At 35.1% G+C, this 24,491-nt stretch overlaps 4 protein-coding genes across 6 annotated transcripts; 2 read left to right on the forward strand and 2 right to left on the reverse strand.

Moving 5' to 3' along the window:
* Positions 1-831: 831 nt before the first annotated feature.
* Positions 832-7,592, reverse strand: LOC121237122 (syntaxin-22-like). Its single transcript, XM_041133706.1, has 7 exons — positions 7,205-7,592; positions 5,820-5,913; positions 5,175-5,314; positions 4,772-4,846; positions 1,958-2,115; positions 1,769-1,869; positions 832-1,170 (listed from the first exon to the last, which is right to left on the reverse strand). Exons 1-7 carry the CDS (start codon positions 7,390-7,392, stop codon positions 1,105-1,107), a joined length of 822 nt encoding a protein of 273 aa, XP_040989640.1. The 5' UTR covers positions 7,393-7,592; the 3' UTR covers positions 832-1,104.
* Positions 7,593-10,971: 3,379 nt separating this feature from the next.
* Positions 10,972-15,715, forward strand: LOC121237123 (binding partner of ACD11 1-like). Of its 2 annotated transcripts, none has more exons than XM_041133707.1 (5): positions 10,972-11,273; positions 12,363-12,466; positions 12,559-12,634; positions 14,751-14,831; positions 14,907-15,715. In XM_041133707.1, exons 1-5 carry the CDS (start codon positions 10,995-10,997, stop codon positions 15,483-15,485), a joined length of 1,119 nt encoding a protein of 372 aa, XP_040989641.1. In that variant the 5' UTR covers positions 10,972-10,994; the 3' UTR covers positions 15,486-15,715. The 2 variants fall into 2 exon arrangements, with proteins under 2 accessions (XP_040989641.1, XP_040989642.1); XM_041133708.1 differs by having other exon boundaries at positions 10,979-11,277.
* Positions 15,716-18,884: 3,169 nt separating this feature from the next.
* Positions 18,885-19,870, reverse strand: LOC121237124. Its single transcript, XM_041133710.1, has 3 exons — positions 19,556-19,870; positions 19,419-19,463; positions 18,885-19,262 (listed from the first exon to the last, which is right to left on the reverse strand). Exons 1-3 carry the CDS (start codon positions 19,809-19,811, stop codon positions 19,120-19,122), a joined length of 444 nt encoding a protein of 147 aa, XP_040989644.1. The 5' UTR covers positions 19,812-19,870; the 3' UTR covers positions 18,885-19,119.
* A 2,165-nt stretch (positions 19,871-22,035) lies between these two features.
* LOC121237125 (dolichol-phosphate mannose synthase subunit 2) lies at positions 22,036-24,296 on the forward strand. Of its 2 annotated transcripts, none has more exons than XM_041133712.1 (3): positions 22,036-22,205; positions 23,619-23,792; positions 23,926-24,296. In XM_041133712.1, the coding sequence occupies exons 2-3, from the start codon at positions 23,703-23,705 to the stop codon at positions 24,076-24,078; spliced, it is 243 nt and encodes an 80-aa protein (XP_040989646.1). In that variant the 5' UTR covers positions 22,036-22,205; positions 23,619-23,702; the 3' UTR covers positions 24,079-24,296. The 2 variants fall into 2 exon arrangements, with proteins under 2 accessions (XP_040989646.1, XP_040989645.1); XM_041133711.1 differs by having other exon boundaries at positions 22,043-22,205; positions 23,679-23,792.
* Positions 24,297-24,491: the final 195 nt, after the last annotated feature.

The following is a 24,491-nucleotide window of genomic DNA, read 5'->3' on the forward strand; positions in this document are numbered from 1 at the left end:
AGTCTCTGTACTCGGACAAAGCAGCGTTGTGTATCACAAGTTGGAAAATAAAATAGTGAAACAAACCAGAGAAGATGCTCATTTGATTACACACATAAGAGAATAAATAAAAGTTAAAAATTGAATAAAATATTGTTAAAATATAATTTGTTAATATTATTTTTATTTTGAGATTTAAAAATTTTGAATTATTTATTGTATTTTATATGAAAGTTTGAAAAAGTTCTAATGATTAGATGATATAGATTGTATAATCAAACGAGAATCTCTCATAAACAGTGGATAAAAACGATTGCCTTCCTTTTACTGTGAAGGTATCCTACACGCACATGATAATTATCGAAGAAAAATGATAAATGTACTTAAAAAAAATTTATAAAAAACTTCTCTACATGTAAGTTAATGATATGCTAAAAATTATGAAATTTGAATTTAAAAAAAAAACTAATAAAATGAGTCTTATAAGTAAAAGTGTAAATATATGAATACTAATTATCGAAATAAATCTTTTTCTTTGGGTCATCTCTGGATCCTGAGTGAGAAAACATTACACACGGACAATAACATTCACTGGAGTATGCATGTCGTTGACCAACTACAACTGCAATGTTGCAGATGTTATATACTGACCACATTTTGTCGTTTGATAATTTATAAAATAATAATAAAAAAGCAATAATAATATCATGTTCAGTTTCCCTGACAGGAGAGGCACAAAGTCAAATGAGCCTGGGATGGTTGTGTACAAGACATCCGTATGGAGAAACTAATGAAACATGGAAAAGGCATTACCATTTGAATGGCATGTAGAAGACAATAAAACGCAAAGAATAACGAATTTAATTATATATAGGATAAAGGACAATTACACAATTAGCTGTAACACATCCTGAAACCCCCAAACACCTTAGAGGAGAACAATTATCCCACCCCATGAAAGCATCCAAATACAGTAAGCAGACACCCTATTTATGTACCAGCTTGCACTAGAAGTGACACACTTCAGTCAGCCATGATGTCTCGTAAAATAATACTTTTAAAAGAAATTAATAAAGGGATACTATCTTGTTGCTGAGCACCGCCAAGTTTTGCTCGACAATTGGATTAAGCTGCAAGTACTATGATCACAATGAGAAGCACAATCCCAAATATCACCAAGAGCAAGCACGCCTGCACAGAAAAGTATATTTTGTTTAATATGATTGCACATTCAATTTTGAGACCATTTGGTTCACAGATGAAAATAGTTCATAAAATATTTTCTATGGCTTTTTTGTTTTTTTCCTCCTTTTATTGATCAGCACTGCTTTTTATCAATTAAGCATTGATGCTGCCTTCTCTTTTCTTTGTCGCCATGGCCGGTTGGGGGGTTGGGGGGTTGGTTTAGGGGGATCATTAAAATCATCAGCTCCAGAGTCAGGCCTCCAACCTAAAGAACCAAGCACACTCTATGCCTTTTAAATACTAGTGTTGGAACCCTTGCAGTATAACTAAACTGAATATTCATATGGCGCACGTTTTAAGCTCATTGATAAACCAAGAGAACTACATAAACAATGGCAGCAAAAGCCTAGCATTGTCGATGGATAGCTATTTGGCCATCCTAATCTTAATTTTGGTACTTAGAATTGCTTTTGGAAAAGCCTATCATAAAACAAGTAAAATGGACAGCATTTAGATTGGGTCATCCCAGCAAAGGATGCATGAAGTCCTGGAAGTCAACACCCTTTGTCATTTTCCCAAAAAAATAAAGGACTGTCACAATTACCAGGGATGAATTTGATCTTTGGGTCTTCGATGCTTTCACAAGTTGAGATTTCCCTTGTGAAGTGGCAGCCTGAGAACTCTCGATATTGGAGCCAATATCATCTACAAAATAAATATGCTTGAAATGTGACAACATGAGCCAGACTGGCAAAATATTGTCAACTTTTGGTGCATAAGCCAGACAACTTACCAATCATAGCTCCTTGCTCATGAACCAGCACGGCAAGATCTTTGAAGATCTCATTCACTTCACCAATTTGATTCTGGATTTCTTGTATACCTTGCTCCCTTTCCTCAATTACAGCCTCATTGAAGGCAATCTCATTGTCCAACAGCAAGACCTCCTGTCTGCAGTAAATCATTTAGAAGTTATGGGCAGGCAGCTTGTTCCAAACTCAATTCGCGTGACTGGTTAATGAAATCAAGATATAGAGCAGCAAGAAGCTAATGGCAGTTGGGCAGACGCAAATTGGTCTTCATGGTTGAGGTTTCAACAGCAATGCTCTTTGGGCATTAGATATGTAGCACTTTTAGGGAAAAGGAAAGAATTTTAGGCAGAAATACAGAGATCTGTCTTGAGTTTTCTAGAATTAAACCCCCATCGGGGGTGCAACCTAGTGGACAAAGAGAGGTCTTGAGATGAGCTGTAGACTCAGAGATCCTGGTTCAGTCAAGATTACCTGATACACAATTCTGGTGGGGGAGTGGAGTCATGTATTATCCAAGTTCTACTCCCCAGGGGTGGGTCCGAAGAGCCCTGTCTTGGTGAGGTTAGTCATCAAAAAAAGTTTTCTAGAATTACACTTCAGTCCACATTGAAGGATTCTATCAACAAAAAACATATGTTTATGATCCCGACTTGGCATTTTGTTTTAAACAAAAATTAGGATTATGCTTATTGCTTCATTTGAAGGGGAAAAGGAAGAAAAGAAAAATATATAGCCGTGTGTGGAACATACAGGATTGAATTTGGAGTAAGAACTTATAAAATTACCATGCATCTTAGAATAACAAAACTGAGCTATTTGAGGCCTTTTATTTTTCTTCTTATAAGAATTCAGGCATTTCATATTAGTTGAACAATGTCATTAATAGTTTTTATCTCTTCATGACATTGGATTTAAATTGTCTGCTACATATGACAACACATGGGAGGTTGAAGTATATTCTACAAATACGTGGGAGGTCCACGAATTCTGTTAAGCCTACAGGAGGTTGAAGTATCTTTCCCAAATAATGTCAAGTTCGGAAGAGGGCGGCTAGAGATAAAAAGGAATCCCACAAAGGGATCCCACACACTGCCACGTCTACCTTTTTTCTCTCTCTTTCTCCCCCCTCTCCCTTGCCTCTCCCCTCCTCCTTTCCCTCTCCCTTTCCCAACCCCTCACTGACGTCGCTGCCACAACCTCTCACCAACGTTGCCGCTGAATCTTCCTCACCCCTCGCTGACGTCGCTGCCACACCCCTCACCTTCCTTGACCCCCGTCGGCGTTGCCCTTCACCACAGCCCAGTCATCTACCTTGCCTCCGTCACCAGCAAGTACGAGCTCTCTCTCTCTCTCTCTCTCTCTCTCTTTCTCTCTCTTCAGGCTGAGGGGGTGGGGAAGGGTTGGGAAAGGGAGAGGGAAAGGGGGAGGAGGGGAGAGGCACGGGGAAAGGGGGGAGAGAGAGAGAGAGAAAGGCACGGGGGGAGAGAGGAAAAAAAAGAAGAGGGAGCCAGTGTGCCACATCAGTGTATGGGATCCCTTTGTGGGATTCTTGTGTGTCTATAGTGTTTTTCAGTTCAGAAACATATTCTTTTACAACGTCAAAATAATGTGATCTTGACTATAATTAAATATTCTAAAGATAAAGGGAAATCATCTATCCATCTCACATAGAGCTTCACCAAGACAAAAAGATTCAAAATAAACAAACCAAAGAACTCCGCATTTGGGGCATCAAATTAAACAAGTACATAGATTAGAAGGGTACATGTATACTTAATCATTAAAGGTGGAGATAAATCACAATTAAAAAATTTTGGTTTAAACTCCAAATACAACCATAAGTTCACCATTAAGTTCTGAAATCCAAAATTAGAACAGAATACAGTATATAACATTTTGGTAATGTGATGGAGGATAGGATGATTTGGACTCCAGATGGGAATTCTAGGTTCTCAATCTGTTCCTATTATAAGGCCCTTTCGGGATTCTCTAATGATCATTGTTTTCCTTATAAGGCTATTTGGAAGTGTAAGGTCCCTCCTAAGATTGCTTTCTTTATATGGACTGCTTCTCTTGGGAGAATCCTCACCAATGACAATCTGAGGAAACGTGGTCTCGTCATTATGGATTGGTGTTTCTTGTGTAAGAAAAATGGGGAATCCATGGATCATCTATTTTTACATTGTGATGTGGCTCGGTTCTTGTGGAATGAGATTACTAACCAGACTGGTGTTGCATGGGCTATGCCTGGGTGAGTTGTGGAAATTTTGAAGTGCTGGACAGCTATTGGGGAAATATTCACATCGCTGCTGTGTGGAAGATGATTCATCTTTGTATTATGTGGTGTTTGTGGATGGAGAGAAATAAGAAGTACTTTGAAGACCAGGAGCGGAAGAGATTTTTTTATAATACATTATTTTCTTGGGCTTCGGTATTTATAAGTAATGAGGGCAGTTTTCATGATTTGCTTGTATCCCTTATTGGTGTTTAGTGGTACTTAGGCTCATTCTGTGTATACTTCCTATGTACTTGGGCTAAGCCTTTTCCAATTATAAAGTTTTACTTTTACTTATAAAAAAAGAATACAGTATATAACAAAAACGTTCAAGAGCAAGGAAATAGAAGCTTGAACCCTTTTTTAATTTTTTTTTTATGGGACATATGCAAGAGCATCGCCTATGCATGCCAGTTTAGTTGAACATTGAACGGTAACAGAAATATTTTTTTTTTTAAACAATTGGAAAAGGACACAAATGGATGAAATTAACAAAATATCATCGATGAACAAAGCTCGCCTTCTAGATTCCACGAGAAGAGCACGCTGTTCTGGACTCTTATCTGAATTTGCATGTATCTCACTGGCCGTGTAGCTGTAGGAAATGACCAAAATTCTAAGATTCATATCACATAACCAGGAAACTTTAAAATTATAAAGTAAATGGATTGCCAAACAGTGGGTGAGCTGCACAAGCTAGTACTACATAACAATAAATTGCTGAAAACAAAAATATTTTGAGGAAGATTTATATAGAAATGCCATTCATAATAAAATTCACATTTATTTGGTATAATTGATTCATTTTCAAAAAGCTGCTTTCTGCAAGCATTAACAAACACACAAACTTAAAAGGAAGGAACAAACTGGAGGAACGCTCTAACAAAGCTGCAAGCTAAGTTGTTAAAGCTTCCAACAGATACCTGGAAGGAAGAATTGCTTGGGGAGAAAAAGCAGTGTATGCTGTTTCCCGCTCAGCTGCCAGACGTTGAGCCTTCTGAAATTCTTTCAGCACTGCTTGAAAGTCTTTTGCAAGTTTAGCATCGGCAACTTTTTTGCTGGCCTGGAATTAGATGGGAGCATTCAAGATCATTAATATATATATAAAATAAAATAAAAAAAACAAAAGAAGACAAAAGAGAAGTATGAATGCATTCTAAAATGAAATTGCTTCTGATTTTAGCACCATACAAGTGTGCTTCTAATATCCATTCAACTTTCATACTCACGTAGGATTCTTATCCATAGCCTGCCCTAAAACTAACAGCCACCTAGATGTAAGCATATTCTCAACTAACCAGGTCTATGGAATTCCTAACAACCCATGAGATATTCAGTATAAAAAGTAGTGGCCTCACACTTCTTCAGTACACAACCATACAATCACAGGTAAACCAAAGGTAACTATAGTCACACTTGCATCTTAATCGCTTAAATGAAGGCAAATAAGGTTTCTTCATTATTTAGAATAAGCAGGCAGGAATGTGCTGGACAGAATGAGGAAGTAGGGGGGAAGGGGGGATCTGAATTTTTTTTATAAGTAGAGGTAGCTATTACAGACTACTTACGTTAACTTCTGCATGATGATCTATTTCACTTGCTTGTTTAAGTTTAGCTGAAGTATCCTTCACCAATTGCCCAATATGTAGCCTTGTCTTGTGCCTGTAAAATATGGATATGAGGACCACTAAGATGGAAATTCATCATTCCATGATTTTCTGGACAAAGACCAACCAACGATGATGAAAAATTAAAGAAAAACAACTTTCATAAGGAAACTGTGGCCCCAACATATATGTGTGAGGTATTTGTGTAGGTATGTATGCGTGTATATCATGAATAATCCAAAAATTACACAAGACATCTAGTCAGCACACTTAATCAATTTTTTTTAAAAGAAATTGAAGTCCTAACAGGACGAAATAAAGAAAAGAAAAAGGACAGCACATAGCAAGTATATCATACACATAACTTCCACACCAAACACAGCACATTCCAAATGAGACAGCCATTTTATCCTTACTTCGAAAAAATAAATTGAAGTGATAAACCGAACATTAGAACCTGCAAAGGAAGATAACTAGAGAGCATGCGATTAAGAAAACAAGAGGAGAAATACCATTAAGACTTGTCATCTTAATACCCAAGCATAACCTGATCTTCTTGCATGCCGGAAATATGGGTGGATTAGACAACTAAAAGCCCGTCTTTGTCTTAAAATGAGTATGCTGAGCCCTTTATTTTGAGCATAAGACAGCACATAGCAAAGAACCATTTTATTATTTTACAATTTCCAAATACTTATAAAAAAACAACTCCCAACTAATAGGAAGATCAGAGGAGGCTGAATAAGCTAACTGTGCGTTCACAATAACAAAGTATCCAAGTCACGGAGAAGTAGCCCCAGCATACATTACCTCTAAATTCCCATACTACAATGCAATCCTCACTACAAAGCTAACCAAAAGCAAGAAAGCAATACATTTACTTCCCAGATGACCCTCATCACCAGCACCTACGAAAAAACACTAAATCAGCATTGCCTTCAAAAGCAGAGCTTTATACGAAGTATCAACCGTAAACGCAATATATTGCGTCAACCGTAAACGCAATAGGTTTACTTCCCAAATTCTAATCCATGATTATGCATTCTGGGCCTTGAGATTAAAGATCTTTTTTTATCTTGTTTTAGCCGTTGCTTCCGCTAGATCGATGGGATCATATCCTGTTACAACCCAATTATTCAAATCCCAAATCAAGAATTCTCCCTCCAACATACTATTGAAGACCAAACTCGAACTCAAAAAATCAATTCAACCAAATCACGCAACTCCCACATGATTCAACCTACACATGCGAATAATACGCTATATATGTATGAAGTAATGCAAAAATAACCCTTGGATTTTTCCAAGCAAAATTCAGACACGGGAACCGAGAAAACGGGACTCACAGCTTCTCTCGCAGTTCGGGCGTGTCCTTTGGGGTGCCGAGCGTGTTGACGAGCCTCTGAAAGGTGGACACTGCGGTGTTGATCTGGAAGATCCCGGAGGCGACGGCTTGAGTGGAGTCCTGCTTGCCATTGATGCGATTGCGCCTCAAAGCCGAGGGGCGGCCCGCCTCGAGATCCCGGAAGCTCATTATCCACGTATTATCGAAAACCAAAGCCTAACTTTCTCGAGAAAAATAAGAGACAAAGTAAAATTTACCTGAGAAAAATGGCAGAAAGGTTAGTGTTTGGTTACAGTGATCCGGAAAACCCTGCCATGGTAAGGGGAGAGTCAAGTTTAAGGGAGCTGATAACACTGCGGAGAACGAGGAGACAAAAGGAATCGACGGTAATAAAGAGAGGCATCTAACAAATCATTGGGCAGTTGGGAGTTGCATTCCCTCGTGTTGGACTTCAAAGGTCTAGAATACGTTAGATATATAAAGTATTTCACAATATTTATTAACAACATTTTTTAGTAGGATTTAGTGTATTTTCATAATTTCATAATATTCATTGATAATATTTTTAAAAAATTATTTATTTTCAAATGGTTTCTTCTATCAAATACTTACATGACAACCACTTATGATTATTAAGATATAAAATAAATAATAAAATCTATATCTTTTTATTAGTTTAAATTTTTAAGACAAGTGATGATTTCACATAATATCAAAGTAAAAGTCCTGAATTCAAACCTTCATTCTACACTCTACCACATTTAATTAAACATTTCTCATGTTAGGTCACTCATTGAAGGAGAGTCTAACCCACACCTAAGGGGAGTGTTAAAATATAAAATAAACAATCAAATCTACATATTCTCATCAGATTAAGTTTTTGAAATAAGTGATGATTTTACAATGATACATCAAGAGTAACTAGAAATGACAGCGCCTAAGATGAATAAGAACATTTATCGCATTTTTTCTTAATAATTTTACAACATTGAGTATTGCCAGATATAATTTTAAAATATGCAAATCTCACACATTTAATTTGAAAAAAGTGGAGTTTTATCATTAAAAAAATATTTTTTTTCATGTATGTTCTAGATTTATCTTTTTTTTTTCTTTTTTTTTTTTTTAAAGTGAATGATAATTGCATACTTTAAACTTCAAATATCATTTATAGGAAAAATTGTCAGTTCTCCACAGCACACCGCACACCGATGTACTTGACAAATCCAGTCAGGGAGCCATGCACGATTCAATGTAAGAACTCCCCTCTCCCTCCTCCTCTCCCTTCATCTCTTCTCAAATCTCTCTCAGTTTCAGAACGCCTTCAAGTTCTTCTCCCTCCGTCGCTTGTCTCTCTCCATTTCGTTGCTTCCCTCTACTCTCTCTCAGTTCATAAACCAACTTTCTTAGTTCATTTGACTTTTTTTTTTCATGAAGATGAAGGGAAGCCGAGGAAGAAGTGGAAAGAAAAATAGGAAAAGCACATGACAGCGATGAAATCTACTAGGACTTTCCCTTTGTGACTGGTGTTATGGTCCAAAAGGAAAAATCTACTTGAAAGTCGATTCCCCACAACAACATAAACCCTCACTCAACCTTCCTCTGTATTCCAACATAAACAAGAAGCACACAACCAAGAAAAACATAAAAAGATCTCAAAATTAAGAAAGCAAAATGAATATATATATATATAGAGAGAGAGAGAGAGAGTGAGAGAGAATAGCTAAGATACAAATTCATTAGAAATGGAAAGATATTTACCTGGAAAGCGAAATCAAATAGTGGGAAAGAAATAACATGAAAGTTTAGGTTGTGGCATGAGAGAGAGAGAAGAAGAAGAACAAGAGATGAGGAGGGGAAGGGGATTGCTCTTTCCTCGGTGGCCCCAAACAGTGGAGGGCGTCACAAACATGGGAGAGATTTGGGGTAGGAGAGAGCAAACTGATTGCTTGGGGTTGGGGGGAGCCGAATTTGAAATGAGAAATGATGCTGTTGTTTCATATTTCAAAACGCGTGTTTTAGGTCGGGAAAAGAAAAATCCAAGTTGGCAGGTGTGCCGGCATAAGGACTCCGAATATAAGAACACCTCTCTAAACATTATTGTCAAATAATACAAAAGGGACAATGCCCCCTAATTTATCTCCGTAACGTGTAACCACAATGTGGGGCCACGTGATTTATTAAAAGAATTAAAAATTAAAAATATAAATATAAAAGGATAAAGATAATTTAAGATTTTAGTCTTCATCTTTTTAAATTTTTAAACGTTATTTTATTTTGAATATATATATTAATATTTTTAATAAGTCATGTGACACTACAACGTAATGTCACGTTGAGTAATATAGTAACATTTTCATACGAATGTTATGATAAGTTGGAATTAGAGCCCGGATACAAAGAATAATTAAAATATAAGACAAATTGCCTATTAATCATGCAGTTGAGAAGTTTTCGAATAAGGACCAAAGGCAGGTCAAATAGTTAGATAATATAAAGAGAAATGATTTATACGTGTTTAAAATAGATAAGTGTCATATAAGTTTTTGTAAAAAAATAAATTTTACTTTAAAAAAGTGTAAAAAAATATTATTTTTATTAATAAAACCCACTTTTTTACAAATAGCTTGGCTTGTACCATTACTCTAATACAAAACACCGTAGTTTATAGGATTTATCTTTCTACATGTAGTTGCTGTATTTTCACGTTTATAGGCTTTATTGTTCTTCAATAGCTTGGCTTTTTCAATGCCTTTCATTTTCACGTTTGTAGGGTTTATTATTAGTAGGGTTTTTCTTCAATAGCTTGGTTTTGAATTTTTTTTGCAAAACATTTTTTTGTTTTATTATTTTTAAGCATTTATCCACCAAAATAAAAGGGTTTATTAATAAACTTAGATACTCCACTACTTTCTTAAAAAATTTGTAATAATATAGTGTAACTCGTAACTTCTTTTATATGTTAAAAAATTAAGCTAAAAATATTATAAAAAATTTAAAACTCAAGTAAAGAGTAACAAAGAAATGCATTTTAAAAAACTAAAGAAATATTTGAAAAATTACCTGTGTTTAGTAAGTAATCTCAAACTACTCTATTACTGTTCAGATGGTAAGTGAAGTAGTCTCAAATCACTTTTTTCTATTCACTATTATTTACAAACAGTTAATTATTATTCACAAATTATTTACTATTTTTTATTACTATTCATTACTTTTTTACAAATAATCTGAGGTCGTCTCAGCATCCAAACGTAGCTAAATGAATAGAATTAAGAACTAACTGTTGTGATATTTAAAGAGAAGAAAAATTATATTTGAAGCCAGTGTGCAAAGTAAACCATTTATTTTATTGACATAACAATATTTAATTTGCTAGAAAATTTTAAAATTAATTTTGTTTTACGAATCGAGTGTTACGATATAAATAAAATGAATGGTATGTTTTGAAAACCGACTTTCAAGTAGAACTTTTAAAGTAGTTTGGTGGTATAGGCCATATTTTTAAAGAGAATCATGTGGAATTGAGTTTATAATTTTCATTCATATTTTAATTGGAGTTAAAAAAGGGTAAAGTTCCTTAAAAAAGAAATACTTATAACTTTTTTTTAACTTTATAAAAATTATCTTTATATAAAATATAAAATAATTTTAATTCTTAATTATCAGAAATAGAAAAATATTTATCTTAATAAATGAGATTATTTAAACATAAAATTATTGGACAAGTACTCTAATAATGTTCAAACATTATACAGTCGTCTACGACGATTTATGAGGAGGGTTCAAATTCAATGACTCGAATCATCGAAATTCCAACTCCGTGTCGGATGCTCTCATCATTTAAAAACCCTTCCGAGACGGTACTTGCACGTGCGAAGACCTTGCCGGCGAGCGGCACCTTCCACACACGTACGACCAAAACCCCCCTATCCCCTCTAAAGTCTCACCGTCTAGACATATATATCATCCCTTTTAGCTCTCTCTCTCCCACGACCTTACCTCACATTTTCCTTCGGAAAGACTCTGCAACAGTGAGAAAGCTCTATTCTTCGTCGAAGCTATTTTACGATGTCGGTCAGTCTCTCTCTCTTTCGTGTATCTTTACTACAAAAGTTTTTTCTTGATTTATCATGATTTTATCGATCGATCGATCGATCGATTGCTTATGGTATAAGTTTGGTGTTTGACTTGGTGATAGGCACAGATCTGTGTCAAATTGTGAATGATATATTTTTTTCACAGTTTATCGATTTTTTTTATATTTAAGAAAATCTGAAACTACTGTTTTTGGTGTGTTAATCGAATGTTGATTTAACACGAGTATTGCGCTCATTATTTTCCGGCTATGCTGCTTATTCTTTCTACTCAGTTTTTTTTTGGTCGAATAAAGTTCTTATCATCGGAAAGATGTTTACTCGTGTTTCGATTATTGGATGGGGACTATTGGGTTTGATTCGTACTGTTTTGCTCATGGAAAGAAAATCTTCGGATGGTATCCCTCTTGTGCAAAATAAATTTATTTTAAGGAAATGTGAATGATTAATTTATTGTATAGATTGATGATTCTCTGTGATTGGATCGGACGGGAAGTTCATATGTGTGCACCATTTGTTAATCGAAGGCTAGAATCGCTAGATACTTCCCTTTTATCCTAATCATTTCATTTCTGACAGAGTCAACCTTTAATGGATTGAAACACATGCCATGAGCATGATAGTCGTAAATGGCAGATGTGCTTATTGACGAGGCATTAGGTGGGTTTACAGATGTGTCGCATGGGTAAACTGGGGCTTGACGCTAAGTCGCTAATCATAACTTGAGAATAACTTATTATGAAGGAGCGATCTTAGAAAGAAATTTCCATTCAACTAATTTTCTTACTACGCAAGAATTTACTCTCTGCTGTAAAAAGCATTTTGCTCATTCTTCATTGCTTTCTTCGCGGTGGTTCTAATGGATATTCTTTTCCAACTTGGAGTTGATGATCTCAACTTCTAATTTTGTGTGACCCCTTGTTTTGCTACATTTTGAGTTCTACTGTTATTATTTTTTCATACAAGTTAAACACATTATATATTTTTTCATCTTTAAAGCCTGATCTCCTTTGCTGTACTGGTTTTCTCTGTGCTGTTTAAATTATATATTTGTTCTAATTGCAGGCGAAAACTGTTAAAGTTAGCAATGTGTCCTTAGGAGCATCTGAGCGAGACATCAAAGAGTTCTTTTCTTTTTCTGGTGATATTGAATATGTTGAAATGCGAAGGTAGTGTTTTAATTAGTTCTGTTCTCTCTCGCTCTCTCTCTCTCTCTGGATCATTATCATATGAATAGCAAGCTTATCAAATGCTTATGCAGTGATAATGAGCGGTCTCAAATTGCTTATGTTACCTTCAAGGATTCACAAGGAGCTGAGACTGCAGTTCTTCTTTCGGTAATTTCACTTACGAGTACATATATTTTTTGTGAAAAACGGAGAAAACCACATATTTAAACCTTCTTAATTTTTCCATTTTCCAAGACTCCTAAATGAAAATGCATTTCTAAGATGATACTAAACATGCCATACACCTGGGATCCAATTGAAATATGGATTAGAGGTAGCCTATAAATTAATCCCGGCTTTTTGGGTAAAGACGTGATCTTAGGGTAAGCTAGGTGAAGTGAAAAGAAATCAACTAAGGAGCATTGCAATCCACAGGTGTGTGGTCCATGAAGTTAGTGGGAACATCCATTCTTGACGAGCTCAAGAACGATTCCAGTCTAGAGATGATATTGTACAAACTGGTTCTGCAAATAACATTTTAGGAACTTTATTAGAAGTTGTATTCCCATTCTTTCCTCCTCTGTATCTTTGCTCTGCTTCAAGAAATCATCCCGCCTTCTGGTATGTGCTTCCTTTCTCGTGAAGAAATTTCTAAATGTGAAAATTCTCTTGAATGCACATACATTTATGGCCATTTGAATTTGCACCTACGACTAGTCCTAGCCGTGGGACTTTGAAGGGCTTGGTTGTTTTAGTTAGCGGATGTTAAAGTTTGACTGGCAATTCTGTCTTACTGAAAGAGAGATTTTCTAATTGAGACAGAAAGCAAGTAGAAGAAGCTGGATTGTTTAAATAATATCTTCAGTGATACTAATGCTAAAGAGGCTACGGGACAGCTGCAACAGAGGGCAAATACTGCTGCCACTCATTCTCATTTATAAAACAGTTATCCATGTGAAGTCATGCTATCTAGTCTCCATTTCTGGAGGAGAACGTTTCCGTTGCAAAAATGTCATGGTTTAGATTGGGTGTATTTGTTGAATATCCCCACTGTCTGTAATCCCTGTGCTGTCTCCTGGCATCCTTTTAAATCAGTGGAAATTAAGAAGCTGGGAAAAAATTATGGGGCCTGTCACATGGCCAGGAGAATTAATTTGGCTTTTTTAAGTTCTCTGTAATCTAGCCGAATGGTGAAAAGTCAAAGTGCTAGGCCTACTTCAATCTTTTTCCAGCTTAAAACATATGTAGTTTCTTAATTTCTAAGAATGCTAGGAATATAGAAACACGTGTTTATAAAACTTCTTGTAGTTGCCAGAATGAAGTTGTTGAGATTGCTGGGTGACAAGTTGACAACACTAAAATAGTGATATAATAATAAACTCCATTCAAATATTGCATTAACTGTGGACCAGATGAGGACAAGTTGTTGTAAGTGGTTTGGTCATCTGTGAGAAAGATCAGTAAGTGTACTTGAGAGGAGAAATTTTTTGATGAAAGCTGCTATAAGTGCCAGAGAAATAAGAAAGTTGGTTGTGGGAGTGCAATGAAATCATGTCATATGATATGACTCGTATAAATCAGCAGATGATTTTATTACTAAAGCTGATGGTCTGCTTCAGGGGGAAAAGAGGAAAGATTAGCATTGATCCTTTGATATGTGACACGATTTATAACCCATCAATTCCCATAGTTTTTAGTGTTTTTAAAGCTGAGAAGTGAGAAATGGTTTTAAGATTTCTCCACCCATTGTTTTCTGAATCCTAGGCTGGTAGACTTGGAGGTGAGGACATACTAGATTTATGTGGAGCATCTCTCTCTCTCTCTCTCTCTACACACACACACACTCGTATATGTATATATATCATCATCATCATCATTACTGTTTACAAATAATGATAGCTTCTATAAGAGGTCAACTGTACCATGGTATTGCACAAGTTTATGGTTTTATACATAGGAAAAAGACTCTGAAGAGCATATTCAGTTTTGGCTGTAAGCTTTTATGACCTATGTTTAAATTGTTTTTGTTTATGCATCATAAACTTTGCTCCTGTCAAGGAGGCATGAATATCTAATGGATAGAGGTCTTGGATCTCGCTTTATATATATTCAGTGTGATGAGCAATGTACTGATGGCAGTTTGGGTTTGTGGCGCTATACTATATGTCTTTTTTGAAATTTATTTGGTCATATTATGATGTGTTTGATGTGTCTCATACGTAACATGGCTCCCAACTCTTCTATGCTCATAACCAAGTTTCATTTATTACTGCATTTATCTCAGGGAGCAACAATAGTTGATCTGTCTGTCAGCATAACTCCGGATCCAGATTACAAGCTGCCACCTGCGGCTTCAGCACCCCCTGTAAGAGTCTCGGAGTGAATTACCATATACTGCATAATCCAGAATTACCGTGACCAATAGCTCAAATCTCTGCAGGCAACACAAAATAAAACTCCAGGTGGTACTGAATCTGCTTTTAGAAAGGCAGAGGATGTGGTTAGCAGTATGCTTGCTAAGGGCTTTATACTGGGCAAAGATGCAGTCGGCAAAGCAAAGGGCTTTGATGAGAAGCATAGGTTATCCTCAACGGCCACAGCCAAAGTCACCTCTCTTGACCAAAAAATTGGGTTCAGTGAGAAAATAAGTGTGGGAGCTTCTGTGGTTGGTGGCAAAGTACGGGAAGTGGATCAGAAATTTCAGGTTTCGGAGAAAACCAAATCGGCAATTGCTGTTGCAGAGCAAAAAGTTAGTAGTGCTGGATCTGCCATAATGAAGAACCGGTATGTATTAACCGGGGCTACATGGGTGACTGGGGCTTTCAGTAAGGTTGCAAAGGCAGCTGAGGAAGTTGGCCAGAAAACAAAAGAGAAAGTGGGAATGGCCGAGGAGGAACAGAAAAGAAAAATGGTGGATGACTATGCTCAAATTTATCTCTCCGAGTCTCCAAAAGCACCTATACCAAGTGAGCAACAGCAACCTTCTAAGCCAGCACCTGCTCAAGGTTTAATCCTTTGACGTGCTATTTTTACTGTAAATACAATTTGTCTGAATTCAAAAATCCCTCGCTGGATTACTTTCTCTGTGTTTTAGTGTGAAAGGGACTGTAGGACAAATTCCCCAACTAGTTGGTCTTGATTTCATTTAATTTGACATTTCTTTATAAGAATGTCAAACTGAGTGTTCACGATTTTATTTTTGACCATTTGTTTTTCTTAATCTTATGGATAATGGATCTGTTTGGATTACCTGTTAGATTTCACATAAGCAACGATATGCAATTTATGATTGTTACCAAAAGTTTAAGGCCTTGTTTGGATAGTGAGATGAGATGGTTTTAGATAAGTTGAATAAACTATTGTTAAAATATTATTTTTTAATATTATTATTATTTTAAAATTTGAAAAAGTTGAATTGTTTATTATTTTTTATATGAAAATTTAATAAAGTTATAATGATGAGATAAGATTGGTTGATAGTGTTTCTGTATCTAAATGGAATTTAATTGTGGTGTATGCTAATACTTGTCTGGGTTTTCTTCTTGATTCATTTTTGGGTTTTCTTATAATGTCTACTAATTGGATTTAAATGTTTATTTTTCTCGGGCTTTTTAACATACAGCTTAGATTCGACTCAAATAACAAAACACGACGATGGTAACATTATTCATCTAACTCTTTAATTTATTATTTTAAAAAATAAGAATTGATATAAGAATTTAATATAAATCAGCATTGTAAGATAAAGGCAGAATGCAATCTATAATTTTTTTTTTAAAATTATTATCGAAATGAAGCTACATGTTGTAAACTCACTGAGACCTCGTTTGTTTTTACCGGTGAGATGAGTTAAAATTAAAATTAAAAAGTTGAATAAAGTATTGATAGAATATATATTTTTAATATTATTTTTATTTTAAAATTTGGAAAAGTTAAATTATTTATTTTATTTTATATTAAAATTTAAAAAAATTATAATGATTAAATTAAATAAGATAAAATGAGAATAGATGTTTTTGAAAACGAAGGAAGACTTAATTAATAAATTACTCCAAACCTGTGAAAAACGATCACGGGCTGAAGTGGTATAGCTTCTCCTCGTGATTGGTGTGGGGGCCATCATACTTCGTCTTTCCTACTAAGCAAAGGCGACCCTTTTCAAGCGGTGGACCTGTTGCGGGAAAATGATGTTTTCATTAATAATAGTAGATGAGTAGTAGTAATCCTATCTTTATTCTTAATAATGATTCAGCCAATCCATATGAGTCAATGCCAACACCGCCGGTTAAGATAAACGGATGAGACAAACACCGCCTGTTAAGATAAACGGATCAGATTTATCTATTTAAATAATAGGTCATATCATGTCATCCATTTAGTATTTAATTATAAATTAATCAACACAAAATAATATATTTTAAATCTTTTTACATAAATAGATTAAAATGACTCACATAATTCATTTGACTTGATTAATATAATTTTATGTAAATAATAAAATTTATATTTATTAGTAGTCATAATATCTAAAAAAATAATAAGACTACCTACTAATAAAAAAATATCAATATTTTTTAAATTTTAACTTATAATAAAACTAATATTACAAATCCAATAATAACAAATATAAGCATGAGTTTAGAATTACAATCTCAACAATAAAATATAAGTATATTGATAAATATCAATATTACATTCTAGCAATGATAAAATTGTAATTTTGAAATGAAATTTAAATGAATTCTTGCGGGTTGATTTCGGGTTAATCGGACGTTATTGATCCGTTTATTAATCATGTATTAATGAGTCAACATGTTTTGACCTGAACATATTTCTATCAAATTCAAATCTGTTAATTTCATATAGTGTTCGTATTGAGTTCACGGGTCGTTTTTAGCATAAATAATTTTTATGAATATATGCCATTTAAACACTGAAAAATTTTGATGTTAGTGTTAAGATTTAAGAGGATTAAACTATGGTTCGTTCTATCTTATGGGGAGCATCTAAATAAGTCCCAATGCTCGACTTCGGCATTACATACTCAGTATGGGAGTCATCTAATTTCCTCCTTTCTCCTGCAGATGAAATAAAAGGCCAATTTCATCAAATGAGCACCGCAACTATATATCTTAAATGTTAAATTTATGCTATTTATAAGAATGATATATACAACCAAAGACATATGAACCAATGACATAACACCCAAACCTTTAAAATGGACGTCTTGAATTCGAACACCCTGCCGGAATAAAAAAAAAAGTATGATATATACAAACGGTAGAACCTATTATTATATTCATAAAAAATAAATAGTATAACCAAATACATCATGACTTTTATTTTTATAAATACATCATTACACTTTATTTTTATGGACCTTTTATCACACGGCAGGCCTCCACCGTAAAATCAAATGACCCACCCACCAAAACATGCTAATATTCATCATGCCATATGCCATAACGTTGTGTCCCGTGATCACCATCGCCAATTTCATCGTTCACATCTCAAATCCGGTCCTCTTTTACACAGCTTGTTTGAAGAAAACACAAAAACAAATTAAAAAATAAGAGAAAATTGTACTCAAAACATCCTTCGCATGAATCAATTTTTTCACTTATATATTAATATTTGTCACGTCAATACAATTATAAATATCACGATTAGCAAATCAGGAAAAATGATACTCTCATCACTAATTCTTATTACTCGATATTACAGTTGAAATTTTTTATTTTTTTTTTACTTAGTGATTAAAAAAATATTTTTTAATAATATTATTATTTTTTTAAATATTTAAAAGTGTTAAAGAGTACATATAAAAGAATAAAAAATAAAAAATCAATTATGTTTAACGGTAACTCTAAACGAGAACTGAGAGCGGCGGACGTATTACTGTTCATTTACACATCCTAAAATCTTAAAATCTTATCTAGATTACTTAAACAAAAGGTCCACGTAATTCTAATAGTATAATATTAAATATAATTTTTAAATAGATAAATCTCATATAATTTTTTTTTTTTAATAAAAAGTAAGATCCATTAATAAAAATTAATTTTTTTATATTTTTTTACAACAACTTATATATAAAATTTATTTATTTAAAACTCGTAAAAATAATTTATCATTCCAATATTCATCCTTGCTATCTTGGAAGCACGGAAGACCCGGAAAACACAAAGTTCCGAGTATCGAGCTCGTGAAATTATGATGTGGGCAGCACGTACAAGTACCACGTCTATACAGCTGGCATTCCAACCCATTATGAGGTGCGGTAACGGTTCGAACAGCCAGCTGTATCCACATTGGAAAAGGAATAAGGATACACTATAAATCACATTTAATAATAATATTTTAAGAGATGAAGTTATTTTTATAAATTATTTTATACAAATACTATTCATTCGGAATGTAAAGTCTTGTGAAAAAATAATCTTATTGTTTATTTCTGTTCATCTAATATTATTCTGTCTCGGATTGGACACGGCGGTATCTGTTGTTCGTTCGATAACGAATAATTTCTACAAATCCGAAACAAAAAAAAGCCATGCTGCAAACCGATGTACTTGCACGTGCTAGATTACAGAACAAACCGATGAAGATGGAGTTCACGTGTGGATTCTAGAGAGAGAACCGGAAAATGCGGCCTATAAATCGGCGAGTTTTCGGTGGGAGCGAGATTTCGGGGGCCGTTTTCCCAGCTCTTGCAAGTTGCGGAGGCTTCGGACCCAGACAGCGCCTTTTTGGAGCTCAATATATCGCTCGACATCGTTAATCTCGGTCGGTTGATCTACGAGGAAATCGAAACAAACGCATCAAGGTAAAACGGCGAGATTGTGATAAACGTTAAAACGCGTTCGATAAAAAAACACACGCACGAACAAATAAGAACAATTACAATAATTTTTTTTTAAAAAAAAAAAATATCAGAATCTGCATTTTATACCAATGTGCTTGGCCGGTCGCTTAAATCCATTGAACTGAGCCAAATCTGAAACAAATAAAGCGAAAACCAACGACGACAATTAAACAAACGGAAACGATGGGGAGGGGGCGTTGATAGTGAGTAGGACGAAGACGTACCAGACTGAGAGGGACTGTGGGAGCAGAGGTAGAGAATGAGAAAGCAGAGGAGGGTGAGGAGGGGGATGACGTGGACGAACTTCTCGGGCCTCGGAAGCGGCGGTGACGACAACGACAGACGGCGAGGCTTCAGTGCTTTGTACTCGTCGTCATCGCCGCCGCGGCGCTTTGGATCTTCGACAATGAGGGTATCGTCCTTGGCTGCACCATGGCCATGGATCTTCGTGACAGGCGAGCCCAGAGACTGTCTATGCATCGCAGAGAGAGAGAGAGAGAGAGAGAGACGCTGCTCAGTCAAGATTCTTGTGTTCAAGATTTTTAATTAAAAATAGGACTTCTTTCTTTTTTTGTCTTTTGGTTGCCGTTGCTTTCAATCCACCTGTCTGTACTCTGTAAAAGAGACGGAGATAAAGAGAGGAAAGGAATACGGGTGGGTGGGGACTGTATTGATTTGGAACCCTCTCTCCGATTCGGGACCATTCTCTCTCTCTCTCTAAATTATCTGTACAGTTTCTTTTTGTGTATAATTGCTCAGTGCATCATTTCTTTTGTCCATAGGTAAAATGGAAAGAATCTTAATTAATAATAATGTGAGGAAAAATTAAAATTTTATTACGTGTAGTGTAAAAGTTGTGATTGGTTGACAATTTTTTATTTTAGATTTCTATAAATAGAGAACGTACCAAACAAAATTATAAAACGATTAAAATCAATATTTGGTTTAAAATCAGAAATTATTGGAACCGTATAACAAACTGAGAGATGAAATTTTCCTTCATTTAGCTTCATAAGAATCATAAAATCACCAAGTTTTCGTGGCCATTAAAATATCATAAAAAATAATTTATATTATCTCAGAATATGCAAGTCTCATATACTTCATTTAAAAAAATAGACAAATATAAAATTCATATAAAAAATTTATTACCTTACTTTTTTTATTAAAAAAATGAAAAATTCACACATTTTAAAATTATATCTGTCATCAGTTCCTCTTCGAGCCAGTGGCACCTATAAACAGCATTTATCGGAGACTAATTGCGAGCTGCCACGTAGGTGTTCCTTAGTAAACCGTGTAAGACGCATAGCAGGGGATCACTCTACTCTCTCCCCTTCCCGCTCAAGCTCCAGACCGAATCTCTCATTCCTGAGTCTTTCTCTTTGTGTACTCAATCTCTCTCTCCTTCCCTCTCCGAATACCATAACCGATTTTCAGAATCTCTCTCTCTCATTCAATCTCTCTCCTTCCCTTTCCCTCACTAAAACTAAACCGATCTTTAGAATCTCTCTCTCTCTCCTTCCCTCTCTCTCATTCAATCTCCCTCACGAAAACCTTAAAACGAAGTTCAAAATCTCTCTCTCTCACACAGGAATTCCTTCAATCTCTCTCATTCTCTCTCCTTCACAAAATCAAGAACCTGAAATTAAGACCTCAAAAATCAAAGGACCTCAGGTACCAATTTCTCTAATCCCCAATTTTTTTTTTAATTCCTAATTTTTTGTAATCCCTAATTTCTAATGGTCTGTATTTTGTTGTAGGATTTTTGGCTTTGATTTCTCACTGTTCACAAGTTGTAAGGAGAGAGACGAAGATGGAGTGAAGGATCCTCGATAGGCAACGTGAGGGAGGGTGATCGCCCTTCGGTTCAAGAGAGAGAGTGTGAGAGATCAGAGATTATAAGAGACTGAGGTCTTGTCGAGAGAGGGAGGGTTTTTGCCTTTCGGGATCGAAAGAGAGAGAGAGAGCGAGAGAGCAGAGAGAAAGGGAGTGTTTTACGTTTCTGAAGTGTTTACTTTTTGCTTCGGAGAGGGATGGAGGGGTTATTCCCTATTTGCGCACCTCTACCGCAACTTCATGTACCGCACACGTGGCAAGGTGTCATTGACTTTCGATATATGCAAGTTGTAGGTAACACCTGCAGGAAGGTTTTCTCATCCCCTTACTATTGTTTTGGGTATGAATCAGTGTTTTGAATTTCGTACCGGCCGTTGGGTTGGTACAGGTACCCTATATATTTCATACCGCCCTAAATACCGGCCGTACCGGTCACTCCAGCCTCAATTTCGGTTTGTACCTGCCTATATTTTGGTCTTCAATTTTTTTTATTTTTTTCATTTTTTCAAACTACAAACTTATTTTTTGACCTCCAATTCAGATTAGGCTATTTATAATTTATATATATATGTATTTATATATAATTTATACATATATAGACTATTATTTTAGAATTTAATTTATATATATTAATATATATAATTTATTCATATATCGACTATCTCGAAACGGTATCGGTACTGAAATATTTCATTCTAGTACCTTGACCAGTACAAATTCCGGTACAGTATTCAAATCATTAGTATGAATTGTTATTTTTGGTCAAAATTCTACTTTTAAGTGACATTTATTTATTTCTTAAATCACCAAGAAATACGATATTTTTTCTAGATCTTGACATCTTATCACGAGAGCATAGAGAAGCCCAAGTCCAAGCCCAAATCAAATGCTGTCGGGTCGATAATCGAACCCGAATCAGACCCTCTTTCAATATTTCTTCAGTCCCAGCTCCGCTCGAGATCGTAGCCAGAAGCTAATTCCTCGGGTCAAAGAGATCAAGCAAAAATAATTTTCCTTCAACTTTATGCCAAACAGGTAATCATCTGCAACTTCCCTTCTCCGTTGGATTGATTTACATGTAACTGTACCGATTCGAATTGTATTATTTTTAAGTTATGTTTGAATTATATGTACTTATTGCTGTAAACCCTAGGAATGGGGTTGTTATAACGGCCTTTCCGAGATAATCCTGTTTTATTTATTTATCAAAGTAAGTTAAGCTGGCTCTCTCTTTTTTGAAACTGCATGAAGCGGGGTCCTTGTTGTGCAAAGGAATCTAATTCATTTCATTGTGATCTGCTGTGGTATATTGGTATGGGGATTTGGATCCTAATGTGTGTTGTTTTGAGGTGATGCCTTTAGCCCATATGTTCTCTCTACCATTGCAATTCCATGGACTCTGATCTCCGGTAATCGGTCTCTTGTGAGAATGAAGCTTTTGTTCACAAAAAAATTATGATTTATTATTATTTTTTTGAACAATTTAGGGTGTATTCTCACCATTTTAAAGTTCTTAAAATTTACAGAATGTAAGTGTATATTATTGTAGTTAGTCGAGGTGGATTATTGTATAGGAAGGGGAGACATGGTTTTATTTATTATCATTGCTTGTTGTTTTAACTACTTCTTTCCTCCCATTTTATCTCTCTTTCTGGTGTTGGGTTCAGGGTGGGGGATGAGGGGATTAGGATTGCACAGATGTAAATGGTGCTTGAATTTGAAACAAAAAATGAACAAGTTTAATGGCATGTGAGGAGGAGTACTTAATAAAAAAAAAAAAATCTCAAATTACAAGACTAGATCAAAGATGTCTGCATAAATATGATGAAGACGACGATAATAGTAATAATAAGAGACTAATTTGTATTATTACTATTATAGTCATTATTATTATCTTTATTCATGCTATAGGTTGATTGGAAAGTAAAATTATGGTATTCCAACTTGTAAAAAAAAAAATTATGGTATTCCATCAAAATAAAAAAGATTGTTCAGAAAGGGAACACAAAGGATGCTGTTGGAGCATGAACATTGTGGTTAAAATCAGAAATTTATAAACTAGGTTTGGTGTTTTGATTGTGCCTGTAGAATATGCCCCTACAATTGGAGAATGAAAGAGAATGAGAGTCCATGAGTTTAGGTTACATGAGGATAACAAACCAGCATGTTCTATTTTATGGCTTTGAGGTTCCCCGCTCTAGGCAATTTAACTTAATGGTTGAAAGCCTCATTTGGTTGCTCATAATTGAAACTATTAGCAGTATCTGTATTTTTGGAAGGGGGTTATTTTCAGTAAAATTTGGTTTTGTCGAATTTAAGTTCAATTACAAGGTAATTTATATGCTCTGACTCGCCTGAACCCTGAGGGTTCTGTTGTTCTTGTTATCATTTCTCTTTCTTGTGGGTGGGCGGGGAGGGTTGGTGTTTATTATTCTATTACTATTGCAGGGTGGGAATTTTGGTTGCCTACGCACAACTTGTTGAGTCTTCCTTGAATGTATTTTACAGGCAGTAAAAGGCACAAACATCAGAATGGAATTAGCAGACAGGGCAGTTGGGTTTCTATTATCTTTCATCAGCATATCCATATTCACGTATTATACTTTTTGGGTCATCATTCTGGTCAGTCTTCCTACTATTTAATTAATCTCATCTCCTATTTTTTAACCAACCAACCAACCAAACAAACAAACAAAGCATACCATAAGGTAAAAATGTCCTATTGATGTTGTGCTGATATCTTTTTATCTTTCAGCCATTTGTAGACAGTGATCACTTCATCCACCAATATTTCCTCCCGCAAGAGTTCGCCATACTAATACCTGTATTTGCCGGTGTGGTTCTTCTTTGTTTCTTATGCGTATTTGTTGGATTTGTGATGCTAAAATCCAAAAAGAAGAAGGCTTGATGGAATCAGTTTGGTCATTTATTTTTTTATTTCTTTAAAAAAAAAGAAAGACCCATAGAGCTTATACTTTTCTTACTCCCCCATCCCTCCTTTTTTCCAATAGATTTTGTGATGATATGGACGAGAATTTTAATTTAGATTTGTTGCAGCTTTCAGATTTTGCATATCTCTAATTCTATCGTTTCTTATAATATTGGAAGCTCACATTTTATATATTATCTTAGGATTGAAGGTCAGTTTGGAAAATAATAGATGAACCACTTCATGTGCTGCATTTTGCTTATAATTTGTCCATAACGATTGCTTTCTTTCGCATTCGGTGTGCTCTGCTGTTGGGTAGAAACATGTGTTATTCATGAACTTGCTTCCCCTCCTTCGCTCGTCCTTTCCGAAGGAGGAACTCATGTCTCAGT

This window comes from Juglans microcarpa x Juglans regia, chromosome 6S, assembly GCF_004785595.1.
Source record: "Juglans microcarpa x Juglans regia isolate MS1-56 chromosome 6S, Jm3101_v1.0, whole genome shotgun sequence".
Lineage (NCBI taxonomy): Eukaryota > Viridiplantae > Streptophyta > Magnoliopsida > Fagales > Juglandaceae > Juglans > Juglans microcarpa x Juglans regia.

What these genes read in the sequence shown, in the direction of transcription:
- LOC121237122 (XM_041133706.1), bottom strand. Translation starts at nt 7,392, where the DNA reads ATGAGCTTCCGGGATCTCGAGGCGGGCCGCCCCTCGGCTTTGAGGCGC. An exon ending in ATCATCATGCAGAAGTTAAC is followed by an intron (nt 5,315 to 5,819) that starts GTAAGTAGTCTG and finishes ATCTAATTCCAG; the next exon opens with GCCAGCAAAAAAGTTGCCGA. An exon ending in TGAGCAAGGAGCTATGATTG is followed by an intron (nt 1,870 to 1,957) that starts GTAAGTTGTCTG and finishes TTTATTTTGTAG; the next exon opens with ATGATATTGGCTCCAATATC.
- LOC121237123 (XM_041133707.1), top strand. Translation starts at nt 10,995, where the DNA reads ATGACTCGAATCATCGAAATTCCAACTCCGTGTCGGATGCTCTCATCA. An exon ending in CGTCGAAGCTATTTTACGAT is followed by an intron (nt 11,274 to 12,362) that starts GTCGGTCAGTCT and finishes TTCTAATTGCAG; the next exon opens with GCGAAAACTGTTAAAGTTAG. An exon ending in AGACTGCAGTTCTTCTTTCG is followed by an intron (nt 12,635 to 14,750) that starts GTAATTTCACTT and finishes CATTTATCTCAG; the next exon opens with GGAGCAACAATAGTTGATCT.
- LOC121237124 (XM_041133710.1), bottom strand. Translation starts at nt 19,811, where the DNA reads ATGCATAGACAGTCTCTGGGCTCGCCTGTCACGAAGATCCATGGCCAT. An exon ending in CCACAGTCCCTCTCAGTCTG is followed by an intron (nt 19,464 to 19,555) that starts GTACGTCTTCGT and finishes TATTTGTTTCAG; the next exon opens with ATTTGGCTCAGTTCAATGGA. An exon ending in GCGACCGGCCAAGCACATTG is followed by an intron (nt 19,263 to 19,418) that starts GTATAAAATGCA and finishes ATTTCCTCGTAG; the next exon opens with ATCAACCGACCGAGATTAAC.
- LOC121237125 (XM_041133712.1), top strand. Translation starts at nt 23,703, where the DNA reads ATGGAATTAGCAGACAGGGCAGTTGGGTTTCTATTATCTTTCATCAGC. An exon ending in CTTTTTGGGTCATCATTCTG is followed by an intron (nt 23,793 to 23,925) that starts GTCAGTCTTCCT and finishes TTTATCTTTCAG; the next exon opens with CCATTTGTAGACAGTGATCA.